The 12,512-nt window shown below is 38.5% G+C and overlaps 1 protein-coding gene across 1 annotated transcript in view; it reads left to right on the forward strand.

Annotated features, from left to right (window-relative positions):
• Nucleotides 1-12,512, forward strand: part of gla (galactosidase, alpha) — a 37,989-nt gene that overhangs the window by 15,340 nt on the left and 10,137 nt on the right. Inside the window, exon 2 of the mRNA XM_039766017.1 lies at nt 8,403-8,577. Within this exon, the coding sequence (XP_039621951.1) occupies nt 8,403-8,577 (175 nt within the window). The remainder of the gene's footprint in view (nt 1-8,402; nt 8,578-12,512) is intronic.

The raw sequence follows: 12,512 nt of genomic DNA on the forward strand, positions 1-12,512 counted from the left end.
TCTCTAAATACTCCTGTTTTAAGAGCTTGTTTAATATTATTTGCTTTTTTTCTTTTTAATATCTATGTCCCGATACCTGTGTAACTGTTGCCATGCTCCTCAGAGTGCCAGTGGGACTTGGCTGGTAATAATAAATATGGCTTTTCTTCCTATATTCAGCCTTGGTGATAATGGTTGCTGACAGGCTTTGTTAGCATGGAGATTCAATCCCCACATCAAATACTCTCTGGTACATTACACTTGCGTCACCTAGACTCTGGGAATCACTAGGGAGATGTCATTGATGTTCTAATATCTTTACAAAGGTTAAATAAAGTGTCAGGGCAAATTCCCCATATATATTTTTTCATATGCCAAGAAGAATGTAATCTTTTAAGTTGTAATAGGATCTGTGAATCAGCCTAGGATTCTGTAATCTCTCTGCCTGGTCTGCTATTATAGCTGACATTTTATACTGATTTGTGAGAATGCTGCAATTATATATTAGAGACACCCATATTATCGATCTGCAGAGATGCATCGTTCTGTATCAGCAGCCGCTATGTATTTTTTTTGTGTTTTTGGCAGTCCACTTACCACTCTCTTCTCTTCTAACTCTGATTACGTTCAGTAAATTACTGCACAATAATACACATTTCAGTGAAAACCATTTTATTCTGTGCTGGTTTGCAGCTACAGGCTGTTGTTCAAATTGTTTGTGACAGCTGCAGTAAGTAGGTAAGCAATTTTTGTTAGTGTTCTTGTGTTTTATGAGTAATGTAGGTCATAGCATAACTCAACTGATAAAATTCTTTATTTCATTGTTGCCTCCAAAACCATTAATCTTGTTTTTAAAAAAACTAAACTGAAAGCTGATGAAAACACTTTCAGTTTAAAATGTAAGTTTCACATTTTAATTTCAAAGCTGTCTGTAAAAATTTGTTTTATAAATAATCTAGAGGTCCAGATACACGTGATAGAAGTTTTGCAAATAATAATTGCAATTCATTTGATTTCTTATTCATTTGTCCTTTCAACAAGCAACTGGTGCAGACTGATTATCTATCTAAAGTTTCTTTTTAATTACCGTACTTTACAATTTTTCCTTCAAAACGGGGTTTGATTGTGTCTGCACGAGAGCCTTAGCTTCATGAATTGACAAATATTACTGTTGTGAAATGCTTTGCGGAAAGGTAGTTCTATTTAAAGTACTGGCTCAAAGCCACAACCTCAACAAAAAAAAAGGACAATCACGAGTAATAATTTTATACTTTGTATTAAAGAATCTTTCAGTTTCAGTTTCCCATCCACATCAGCCACTGCCAGAAGACCTCCTTGGAATGTTTGCTGTGTGAGTGTTTCCATAATGGTAAAGTTTTCTCTTTCTGTCTGTTGAGGTGCTCTCTGTGCTCTGGCCATTATTTTCTACAGGTGCTATCAGAAAGTTATAGAGGGCCACAGTTCGAGTCCCAAGTCTGAGCTTGTCAGCAGGGTGGTGCTGAAGCATATCCGGGATTAAGGCATTGCAGGTTTCTCAAATGCCAGTGTGTGGTAACACTTCATATAACTTAAGATAATTTTGTTTTGGTACAATAATCCAATTGGTATTTATTTTAGGTCTTTGCCATTTATGCTGGCAATCTCTTGAAACGAGCAACTTTCCCAGAGTTTCCCCTGGCAGAGACCAAGACAAAGACTGACAAAGCTTTCTCAGCTTTTTGACATATGCTTATGTACATTGGAAAATGATAGGGTATTTCTGCTTGATCTGTTACATATGACTACGATCTTGAACAATTTTAATTACATATAATAGTATTTGCACTATTTTACTTTGTACACCTCATCCAGAATAGAGGCTAAGGGAATAGAATAGGACAAATATGGAGCATGCATTGTTCCAAACCCAAATAGGGAAGATAAAAAAGGGAATATGAAACACAACATAAAACAGGAAATTGACAGTTCTGCTGTTTTGTCTTGGCCTTGTGTACAGGTATTAAAACTGCCTCCATCTGCTCCTGTGTCAGTCGTGTCAATAAAGCAGTTTTTACTTCTTGTCTTGATCAGTCCGCATGCTGGCCTTTGTTCCTCCTTTCAGTGAACCCTTGTCCATGCTCACCTTGCAGTTTGAAGCTCCATGGGCCAGTTTTAGTGAAGCGGTTGTAAACCCCAATCTTAGGATCACTTCCACATAGGACTGAAGGTCCGAGACAAGCCTGGAAACACTGAAATCCGCAGGACCATTGTACCTTAGAGACTTAAGTATCTGTTCGAAGAACATCTTTCAGGCAAATTCTGGGCTGTTTTACATCAGAATGCTAGACAGTGCAACCCCATTTAGGGACAAATGTTATGCTACCCGAGGGGATGGAGAGAAATAACTAGCCACTTGCCAGTCCCTCTGGAACTCTGTAACATGGTCCCATATTTCCAAACATGGGACTGATTTTTGCCCTCCTTCCATCCTTATGTGATTTCATCCCCTTACTTAAAATTTCTTGATCTTTGTTTCATCTCAGGTTTTACTTCTGTTTTTTCTTATCTGGTATTTCTGCCCGTTCTTTTTCCCAGGGTATTCACTACATCAGTGTTTCTCAACCTTTTTGATGTCACAGCCCACTTTTTCCCATGCGGTGTCCACCTTAGTGAATTAAGCACAATTGATAGAGCGAGGAATGTGTTGGGCTGGGAGAGTTTTCTAAAGTAGACAGAGCATGGTTGTCAAAACAATAGCAACACCCAGTGATTGGAAAACATGTCACTACATTATAGAGCTTAGTAACTGCACCAGTATGGCAAGAAAGTTTTACTGCATTTTTAGTGCTTTGATAGGCCCTATCACTCACCTCTTCTGCACTTCCTTTCTTGACAGCTCTTCATGATTACGTTTTTAAAATTACTTCCTGAAAATGCAGCTGCATAGTAGTTTTTAATGCATTTTTATCAGCACTACATCTGTTATATCTGTTGAAAAGTGAACTTGCTCTTGAGATCTTCCGTTTCACATGTATCGGTCAAGTTTTAAGTGACAAAAGATATGTCCGTTAAGCCATCCACTTTCAAACTTACTTAATCCGAGTAAGAGCTGCAAGGGCTGTACACAGAAGGCCATCTCAAGGGCCCAAGCCACACTTGTTCTTACGAGTCCAAATAAGAGTTTGTATAATCAACATAACATTGTGTACACACTGTAATATGTATGAACATATATGCTACGTATAATATACAGTATTAGAGATTAGAGGAGAGAGGTTCATAAATATTGTGCTAAAACAGAAATACATGCTTTTTGAACCAAGGGTATAGTATTGAAAATTGGAATGGCCTGATAATAAGGAGTTATGCCATATCATTAATTGATCTCAAAAATGTTTTGTACTTCAGTTCTGGGTAGTGATTGACTTTTGTAAACATTGGAGATATTGAAATGTACAGAGTTCAGCATTTTGTTAAAACTTAAGTTCCTTTTGTTTTATCTAGAAATAATCTTAGCACTTGTCATGCTAGAATAGCTGAAAGACTTGACTTCCGTGTACATGAAAGCTGAAAGTGATACCCTGTATCTTGTGAACAGAGCATTTGCTTTGTGATGTATTCTAGAGTTCTTTCTACCAGTACTGGTACTTTACTACCTGATAATGCAAAGAGAGCGGCAGCACGGTGGTGCAGTGGGTAGCGCTGCTGCCTCACAGTTAGGAGACCAGGGTTCACTTCCCGGGTCCTCCCTGCATGGAGCTTGCATGTTCTCCCTGTGTCTGCTTGGGTTTCCTCCTGGTGCTCTGGTTTAGTTCCACAGTCCAAAGAAATGCAGGTTAGGTGCATTGGCGATTCTAAATTGTCACTAGTGTGTGCTTGGTGTTTGGGTGTGTGTGTGCCCCCCTCAGGGATTTGTTCCTGCCTTGCCCCCTGTGTTGGCTGGGATTGGCTTCAGCAGACCCCCATGACCCTGTGTTAGGATATAGCAGGTTAGATAATGGATTGATGGATAATGAAAAGAGAATTGTTTTATAGGACATTTTATCAAAGGGACTTCTTTTTATATTTTAACAGAGAATTGCATCAGATGTAATGGCCGTGAGTTTGTACACCTCTATTCATGCCAGACATGCTGTTAAACAATATTACATTTCACCTAAATGATACAGGCAACATTGTCCTGTGCACAAATGAATTGTTTAGTAAAAACACAGTTTGGCTTCTCTTTTCATTACAAATGTAGTTTGAAATATAGCAAGCCTTCTGTTAATCATTATTTAAAAAGTAAAAAACTTTTTTCAAATTTGCGCATCTCCTGTATTTTGCTGCATGTAAATGGTTTGCAAGAGCCTTTCTAATGATCATCTTTGGTTTTTTTGCTCTTCTATACCCCCAGGTATTTTTTTTTACATTTGTCCTGGGAAATTCTTAAAATTTTAGCCATTTGGTGAGCGGTGTCACACCTTTTTCTTCTGTCCTCTCCTATATTATCTCATCTGGTTGATTTTTCTGCTCTTTCTGTTTGCTTTTTCCAGTAGAGTTTGTTCTGTATGGCCACAATTGCTGCAAAATTAGCCCTAAGTTTAATCTCCTGACTTACGAGTCAAGTCTCTGACTGCACTTGAGCGGCCCAGCCAAAGCCCAGAAACTCCATAGAACATCTGTGGAGAGGCCTGAGGATCACATTCTATATACAGTTAGGTCCATAAATATTTGGACAGAGACAACGTTTTTCTAATTTTGGTTCTGTACATTACCACAATGAATTCTGAATTAAACAACTCAGATGCAGTTGAAGTGCAGACTTTCAACTTTAATTCAGTGGGTTGAACAAAAAATTGCATGAAAATGTGAGGGAACTAATGTATTTTTTAACACAATCCCTTCATTTCAGGGGCTCAAAAGTAACTGGACAAATTAAACTGGAAATAAAATGTTAATTTCTAATACTTTGTTGAAAACCCTTTGCTGGCAATGACAGCCTGAAGTCTTGAACTCATGGACATCACCAGATGCTGGTTTCCTCCTTTTTAATGCTCTGCCAGGCCTTTACTGCAGCGGCTTTCAGTTGCTGTTTGTTTGTGGGCCTTTCTGTCCGAAGTTTTGTCTTCAACAAGTGAAATGCATGCTCAATTGGGTTAAGATCAGGTGACTGACTTGGCCATTCAAGAATTTTCCACTTCTTTGCTTTAATAAACTCCTGGGTTGCTTTGGCTGTATGTTTTGGGTCATTGTCCATCTGTATCATGAAACGCCCAATCAATTTGACTGCATTTAGCTGGATTTGAGCAGACAGTATGTCTCTGAACACCTCAGAATTCATTCGGCTGCTTCTGTCCTGTGTCACATCATCAATAAACACTAGTGTCCCAGTGCCACTGGCAGCCATGCACGCCCAAGCCATCACACTGCCTCCACCATGTTTTACAGAAGATGTGGTATGCTTTAGATAATGAGCTGTTCCACACCTTCTCCATACTTTTTTCTTGCCATCCTTCTGGTAGAGGTTGATCTTGGTTTCATCTGTCCAAAGAATGTTTTTCCAGAACTGTGCTGGCTTCTTTAGATGTTCTTTAGCAAAGTCCAATCTAGCCTTTCTATTCTTGAGGCTTATGAGTGGCTTGCACCTTGCAGTGCACCCTCTGTATTTACTTTCATGCAGTCTTCTTTTTATGGTAGGCTTGGATATCGACACGTCTACCCCCTGGAGAGTGTTTTTCACTTGGTTGGCTGTTGTGAAGGGGTTTCTCTTCCCCATGGAAATGATTCTGCGATCATCCACCACTGTTGTCTTCCGTGGACGTCCAGGTCTTTTTGCGTTGCTGAGTTCACCAGTGCTTGCTTTATTTCTCAGGATGTACCAAACTGTAGATTTTGCACTTGTAATATTGTAGCAATGTCTCAGATGGGTTTTTTCTGTTTTCGCAGCTTAAGGATGGCTTCTTTCACCTGCATGGAGAGCTCCTTTGACCGCATGTTGTCTGTTCACAGCAAAATCTTCCACATGCAAGCACCACACTTCAAATCAACTACAGGCCTTTTATCTGCTTAATTGATAATGGCATAATGACGGACTTGCCCACACCTGCCCATGAAATAGCCTTTGAGTCAACTGTCCAATTATTTTTGAGCTCATGAAATGAAGAGATTGTGTTAAAAAATGCTTTAGTTGCCTCACATTTTTATGCAATCTTTTTGTTCAACTCACTGAATTAAAGCTGGAAGTCTGCACTTCAACTGCATCTGAGTTGTTTAATTTAAAATTCATTGTGGTAATGTACAGAACCAAAATTAGAAAAAAGGTGTCTCTGTCCAAATATTTATGGACCTAACCGTACCTTTGTCACCCAGCCTCACAAAGCTTGATGGGATCTGCCAGGAAGAATAGGTAAACTGCCCATATCCAATTGTGCAAGCCTTGTAGAGTCAACCTCTAAGAAGATTTGAAGCTGTAAGGGGCCTCCACAAAGTATTGAATTAAGGGTCTGAATACTTATATAAGATTTCCATTTTTGATTTTTAAAAAATGAGAAAACCTTTCTGAAAAAAAGGAAACCTCCAGACTGTCTGTTTACTTCTGGAAATCATTTTCCTACAGTTTCAGTTCTTGAGCTATCTTCTGCTTTATTTAATGATGTGACCGGTTCAAATATGAAGTGAAGTGAAGTCACATATACAGCTTGTTTGGAGTTACCTGAATGGGAGCTTTACTTAGTGGCCACTTAGGTTTTCCTGTGTGCAGCGGTGCCTTCTCTCCTTCTTGATTAACTTGTGCTGTTTGGGGTGGTGGAGTGGGAGCCATGGGATGTTTTTTTTTTCTTTTTAAAGTTGTATTGATATTTTCATGGTTATGTTTGATTCACTTTAAGTTTTATTTGCATTTTACATAATAAAAATTTGATTAGAAAATCATTTTCACAAGATTTTCACCTTTTAACCTCTTTCATGTAACTTGTTTGCCATTTTGTCATCTGTTCCCCAGTCCCACTGCACTTGGCAGTGTTTTGAGTTACCCAGTCGTACTTTTAACCTTCAAATAAAAAGTTTGAATTAGCATAAGCCACCCTTATTAAGGGTGTTCATAAGAAATGTAGTGTTTTACTTCATGAGGTAGAAGTAGATAATAAACAAGAATAATTACATCAGAAATTTGAAATATTTCATTGTGTGCTTCAATTTAAATGTTTAAAGTCTTATTGTAATACAAATATGAAATGTTAACCCTCAGATAGAGGTCCATAGGGAGTTAGGTCACTAGTAAATGATCAAAAATCTAAATTAACATCATATTCATAATTACTGACCTTGAAATAGTCTAAAACTATACCCCACATTCTTAGGTTTGAAATTCATTAATTTTAAAGAGGGCTAGGACCACCGGTAAAGAATGAAGTATCAAAAAGAGTATCGTATTCATGATCAGCAACCTCGGAATAACATAATACAACACTCCACATGCCTATTTTTTGTGAAAAGGAGAACCTTTGACACCCTCGGATCCCATTAGAGGTTGATGTGGTATGGGCAGCTTCAAGTCCTTCTAATCATTTTTGCTGTTGGTTTACCCTTTATCATAAGGAGGTCATTTCCTGAACAAAATATGGTCCAAAATAGCCTAACAAATTAGGGTGTTTTGGGTCTAGAGCACCCCAAAAAACCTTGATGTCTTGCATAACTAGACATCAAGAGAAATTGAACAAATCCTATGTGTTTTTTTTTAATACTGGTGTCAGAAGGTGCTGCACCAAAAAACTGAAGTGATGAACACAATAAGAATTATCAAATTCACATATTTCTTTACATCCCAAATAATCGTACAAAAATACTTATGCCAGTTGTATCTTTATTGAAAGTGGCTGATTTCCTTCTAAGATAAAACTCTATTAAGGATCTATACAAAGCCACCAATCTTCTAACATCCTTAATACAGGTTGCACCATCCAGGAGGGTCCTTTGGGTCAGTTGTGTAGCCCCCTACACCCCTAAACTGTATGTTAGCCAAGCACGTCGGTTAAGACGGTCCTTAAGACATGTGGTGTATCACAATCTTCCCCTCTTCCTTCTCATCCACTTTTTGTCTTTCCTCATCTTTCTGATCCTATAAAAACTTATTGGCCCTACATTTGTTGCACTGTACAAAGCCTCTTACAAGCTTTTATCCTTGTCCTGTCTTCCATAGCCTGGAACAATATCTTTAAGAATATCACTTTGTCTTCAAGAAACCTAATCAACAGCATACTCTGTTTAATTGGGGGTAGAGGTTCTTATCTTATCTTGTCATTTTATATATCCTGCTTTTTTTGTGTTTTACTTACTCTCTTTAATACAAAAGTATTCATAAAAAATTGGTTTATGATATTAGTAGAGCAGTAGCAGAGTCCTATTGCCTCTTCATTTAATAATGGTAACATCTTTTTGGTATTTTGTGTTTTTTTTCATTACAGTGAGAAACTTTTCATGCAGATAGCAGACATCATGGTAACTGATGGATGGAAGGATGCTGGCTATGAATATGTGTGCATCGATGACTGCTGGCTTGCTTTTACCCGCGATAAAGAAGGCAGACTACAGGCTGATCCCGATCGCTTTCCAGGTGGAATCAAAAAGCTTGCCGATTATGTAGGTTCATTTTTGTAACCCATTCATCTTCTAAACCCTCTTTATCCTCAGAAGTGTCATTGGGAAGCTGGAGCTTATCCCAGCAAGCATAGGGCGCAGGCAGGAACAATTCTGGGATTGGGTGATTGCGATGAATCAAAAACCCTGTTGATACAGGATCTAAATCAATGTTCTCTCTATTTTGTACAATATTGGTTTCTTCCAACATGCAGAAGATTTATAGATTAGGAAATTCAGAAACGCTAATATGGCCTTTGAAGAATGTGTGCTTTAAAATGGATGGGTGACCCTTCCAGGGTTCATTCCTACAATATGCACAAGTCTACCTGGATAATCTCCAGACCCCTGGAATCGAATTAAATGATGATGGTTTAGAAATGTAAAGTGTTTAACTATATCACAGAAATATTAAACAACAGTGAATCTATATAAATAGAGCTGAAGAGCACAAAATAATTTTACATGTACTGCGGAAGCAGGACTGTGTGTGCAAGTCAAATACGCGGAGTGCGGCACTAGAACACAAAAAAGACAAGGACGAGATCCATTAGACTGCCTCTCGAATGAGCAGTTCTTCATTGAACTCGTTTTGAATTGGTACTTCACAGAAGAGTCAGTGGCAAAAAAGTGTGTTGTCAATTTAAGGTAGGCATCATTGTCAACTATATAAAAACAAATATAGCATAAAAAAATTAAAAGGTATGCTTTGAAAAAGTAGGCCATTTACTTCTACATTTATCAAACTAACAAACAGGCTATTGTTAAATACAAAGATGGATATTTTCAGATTCTGCATAATGAACACTGACCTTTTTTGTTCTTTGGCTTTTGCATTCTCTTGCAAAAATAATCCCTGAATCTGCCCTTTAATAACATCTTGTTTTGTTGATTAAAACATTTGCGTTAATTAATGTCGGCCTGGTGCTTTCAATGGAAGGGTACGCTTGTCTTTAATACACTGCATGTGAGACAGTCTTCTCAGCATGAAAAGGACATATTTTCATACATTTTCCCAATATATTGTAAAAATGTTACATTTCTGGCAGAATGATGTTCAGGTTAGCATAAAAATGTACAAACCGGATTCCAAAAAAGTTGGAACACTAAACAAATTGTGAATAAAAACTGAATGCAATGATGTGGAAGATGTCAAATGTCAATATTTTATTTGTAATAGAACGTAGATGACAGATCAAACGTTTAATCTGAGTAAATGTATCATTTCAAAGGAAAAATATATTGATTCAAAATTTCACGGTGTCAACAAATCCCAAAAAAGTTGGGACAAGTAGCAATAAGAGGCTGGAAAAAGTAAATTTGAGCATAACGAAGAGCTGGAAGACCAATAAACACTAATTAGGTCAATTGGCAACATGATTGGCTATAAAAAGAGCTTCTCAGAGTGGCAGTGTCTCTCAGAAGCCAAGATGGGTAGAGGATCACCAATTCCCACAATGTTGCGCAGAAAGATAGTGGAGCAATATCAGAAAGGTGTTACCCAGCGAAAAATTGCAAAGACTTTGCATCTATCATCATCAACTGTGCATAACATCATCCGAAGATTCAGAGAATCTGGGACAATCTCTGTGCGTAAGGGTCAAGGCCGTAAAACCATACTGGATGCCCGTGATCTCCGGGCCCTTAAACGACACTGCACCACAAACAGGAATGCTACTGTAAAGGAAATCACAGAATGGGCTCAGGAATACTTCCAGAAACCATTGTCACAAGCTCAGGCGTTGTCACTGGGCCAGGGATCATTTAAAATGGAGTGTGGCAAAATGGAAGACTGTTCTGTGGTCAGACGAGTCACGATTCGAAGTTCTTTTTGGAAATCTGGGACGCCATGTCATCCAGACCAAAGAGGACAAGGACAACCCAAGTTGTTATCAACGCTCAGTTCAGAAGCCTGCATCTCTGATGGTATGGGGTTGCATGAGTGCGTGTGGCATGGGCAGCTTGCATGTCTGGAAAGGCACCATCAATGCAGAAAAATATATTCAGGTTCTAGAACAACATATGCTCCCATCCATCTCTTTCAGGGAAGACCCTGCATTTTTCAACAAGATAATGCCAGACCACATTCTGCATCAATCACAACATCATGGCTGCGTAGGAGAAGGATCCGGGTACTGAAATGGCCAGTCTGCAGTCCAGATCTTTCACCTATAGAGAACATTTGGCGCATCATAAAGAAGAAGGTGCGACAAAGAAGGCCCAAGACGATTGAACAGTTAGAGGCCTGTATTAGACAAGAATGTGAGAGCATTCCTATTTCTAAACTTGAGAAACTGGTCTCCTCGGTCCCCAGACGTCTGTTGAGTGTTGTAAGAAGAAGGGGAGATGCCACACAGTGGTGAAAATGGCTTGTCCATGTTTGTATAATCATACAAACCCAAATCAGAAAATGTTGGGACAGTTTGGAAAATGTGAAAAAAAAATTAAACGCAGTGATTCTTAAATATACTTTGACTTTTATTTCATTGCAGACAGTATGAACCCAAGGTGTTTCATGTTTTGTCTGGTCAACTTCATTTCATTTGTTAATTATACATCCATTGCCGCATTTCAGTCCTGCAACACATTCCAAAAAAACTTGGGACAGGAGAAAATTAGGGCCAGTAATGAGGTAAAATAATGAAATAATGATGTGGTTTCAAGCAGATGACTGTCATCATGATTTGGTGCAAAAGCAGTATCCATGAAAAGCTGAGTCTTTGAGGTGCAAAGATGGGCAGAGGATCTCCAGTTTGTCAACAAATGTGTGAGAAAATTCTTGAAATGTCTAGCAACAAAGAAAGACTTGAAGGGATTTGCATATTTCTCCCTTTGCAGTGCATAATATCATTTAACGATGTAAGGAATCTCGAGCAATTTCAAGTGTAAGAGTGCAAGCCTAAGCTGAACACCCATGGTCTCTGCTCCCTTAGATGGCACCACATCAAGAACCGTCACTCATCTGTAGCTGATATAAGCACACAGGCGAGGGATTACTTTGGCAAACCTTTGTCAAGCACTGCAATATGGAGTTACATTCACAAATGCCACATGAAACTTTACTGTGCAAAATGTCCAAAAGCAGTGTCGACTTATCTGGGCTCTGAGTCATCTGGGATGGACAATCACACAGTGGAAACATGTATTGTGAGCAGACAAATCATATTCCAGGTCATTTTTGGAAGAAATGGATGCCGTGTGCTCCAGATTAATGACAAAAAGGACAATCCAGACTGTTCTTAGTTGCAAGTCCAAAAGGCAGGGTCTGTCATGGTATGGCATTGTGTCAGTGCCCTTGGCAAAGGTAATTTATACTTCTGTGATGGTAGCATTAATGCAGAAAAATACACTGAGATGTTAGAGCAACATATGCTGTCTTCAAGATGACATCTTTTCCAGGAATTTTTTTCCATGCATTTTTCAAAAAGACACATCAAAACGACATTTTGCACACATTACAAAGGCATAGATGTGGAAGAAGAGGGTACAATTACTGGACTAGTGTGCCTGCAGTCTTGACTTGTCCCCAAAAGAGAATGCGCAGAGAATTTTAAAAATGAAAAATACAACAACATCCTTGTACTGTTGCACATCTTAAGACGTGTTTGCAGACAACATAACACCTGAAACACTTCATTGCTTGGTGTTCTCAGTGCCAAATGTGCTGCGAAAAGGGATGGCGACATTACAAAGCGGAGAATGCTGTACCGTCCTAACCTTTTTTGGAATGTATTGCAGGCCTGAAATGCAGGATGGGATTATATTAATAAATGAAATGAAGTTGACAAGATAAAACATGAAATATCTTGGGTTCATACTGTCTGCAATGACATAAAAGTCAAAGTATATTTAAGAATCACTGTGTTTTGTTTTTATTCATGACTTATTTTATTTTCTTACTGTGTCTTTTATTTTTCTATTCTTCATTTTGTAAAGCA

The sequence above is a fragment of the Polypterus senegalus genome, chromosome 10 (genome assembly GCF_016835505.1).
Source record: "Polypterus senegalus isolate Bchr_013 chromosome 10, ASM1683550v1, whole genome shotgun sequence".
Lineage (NCBI taxonomy): Eukaryota > Metazoa > Chordata > Cladistia > Polypteriformes > Polypteridae > Polypterus > Polypterus senegalus.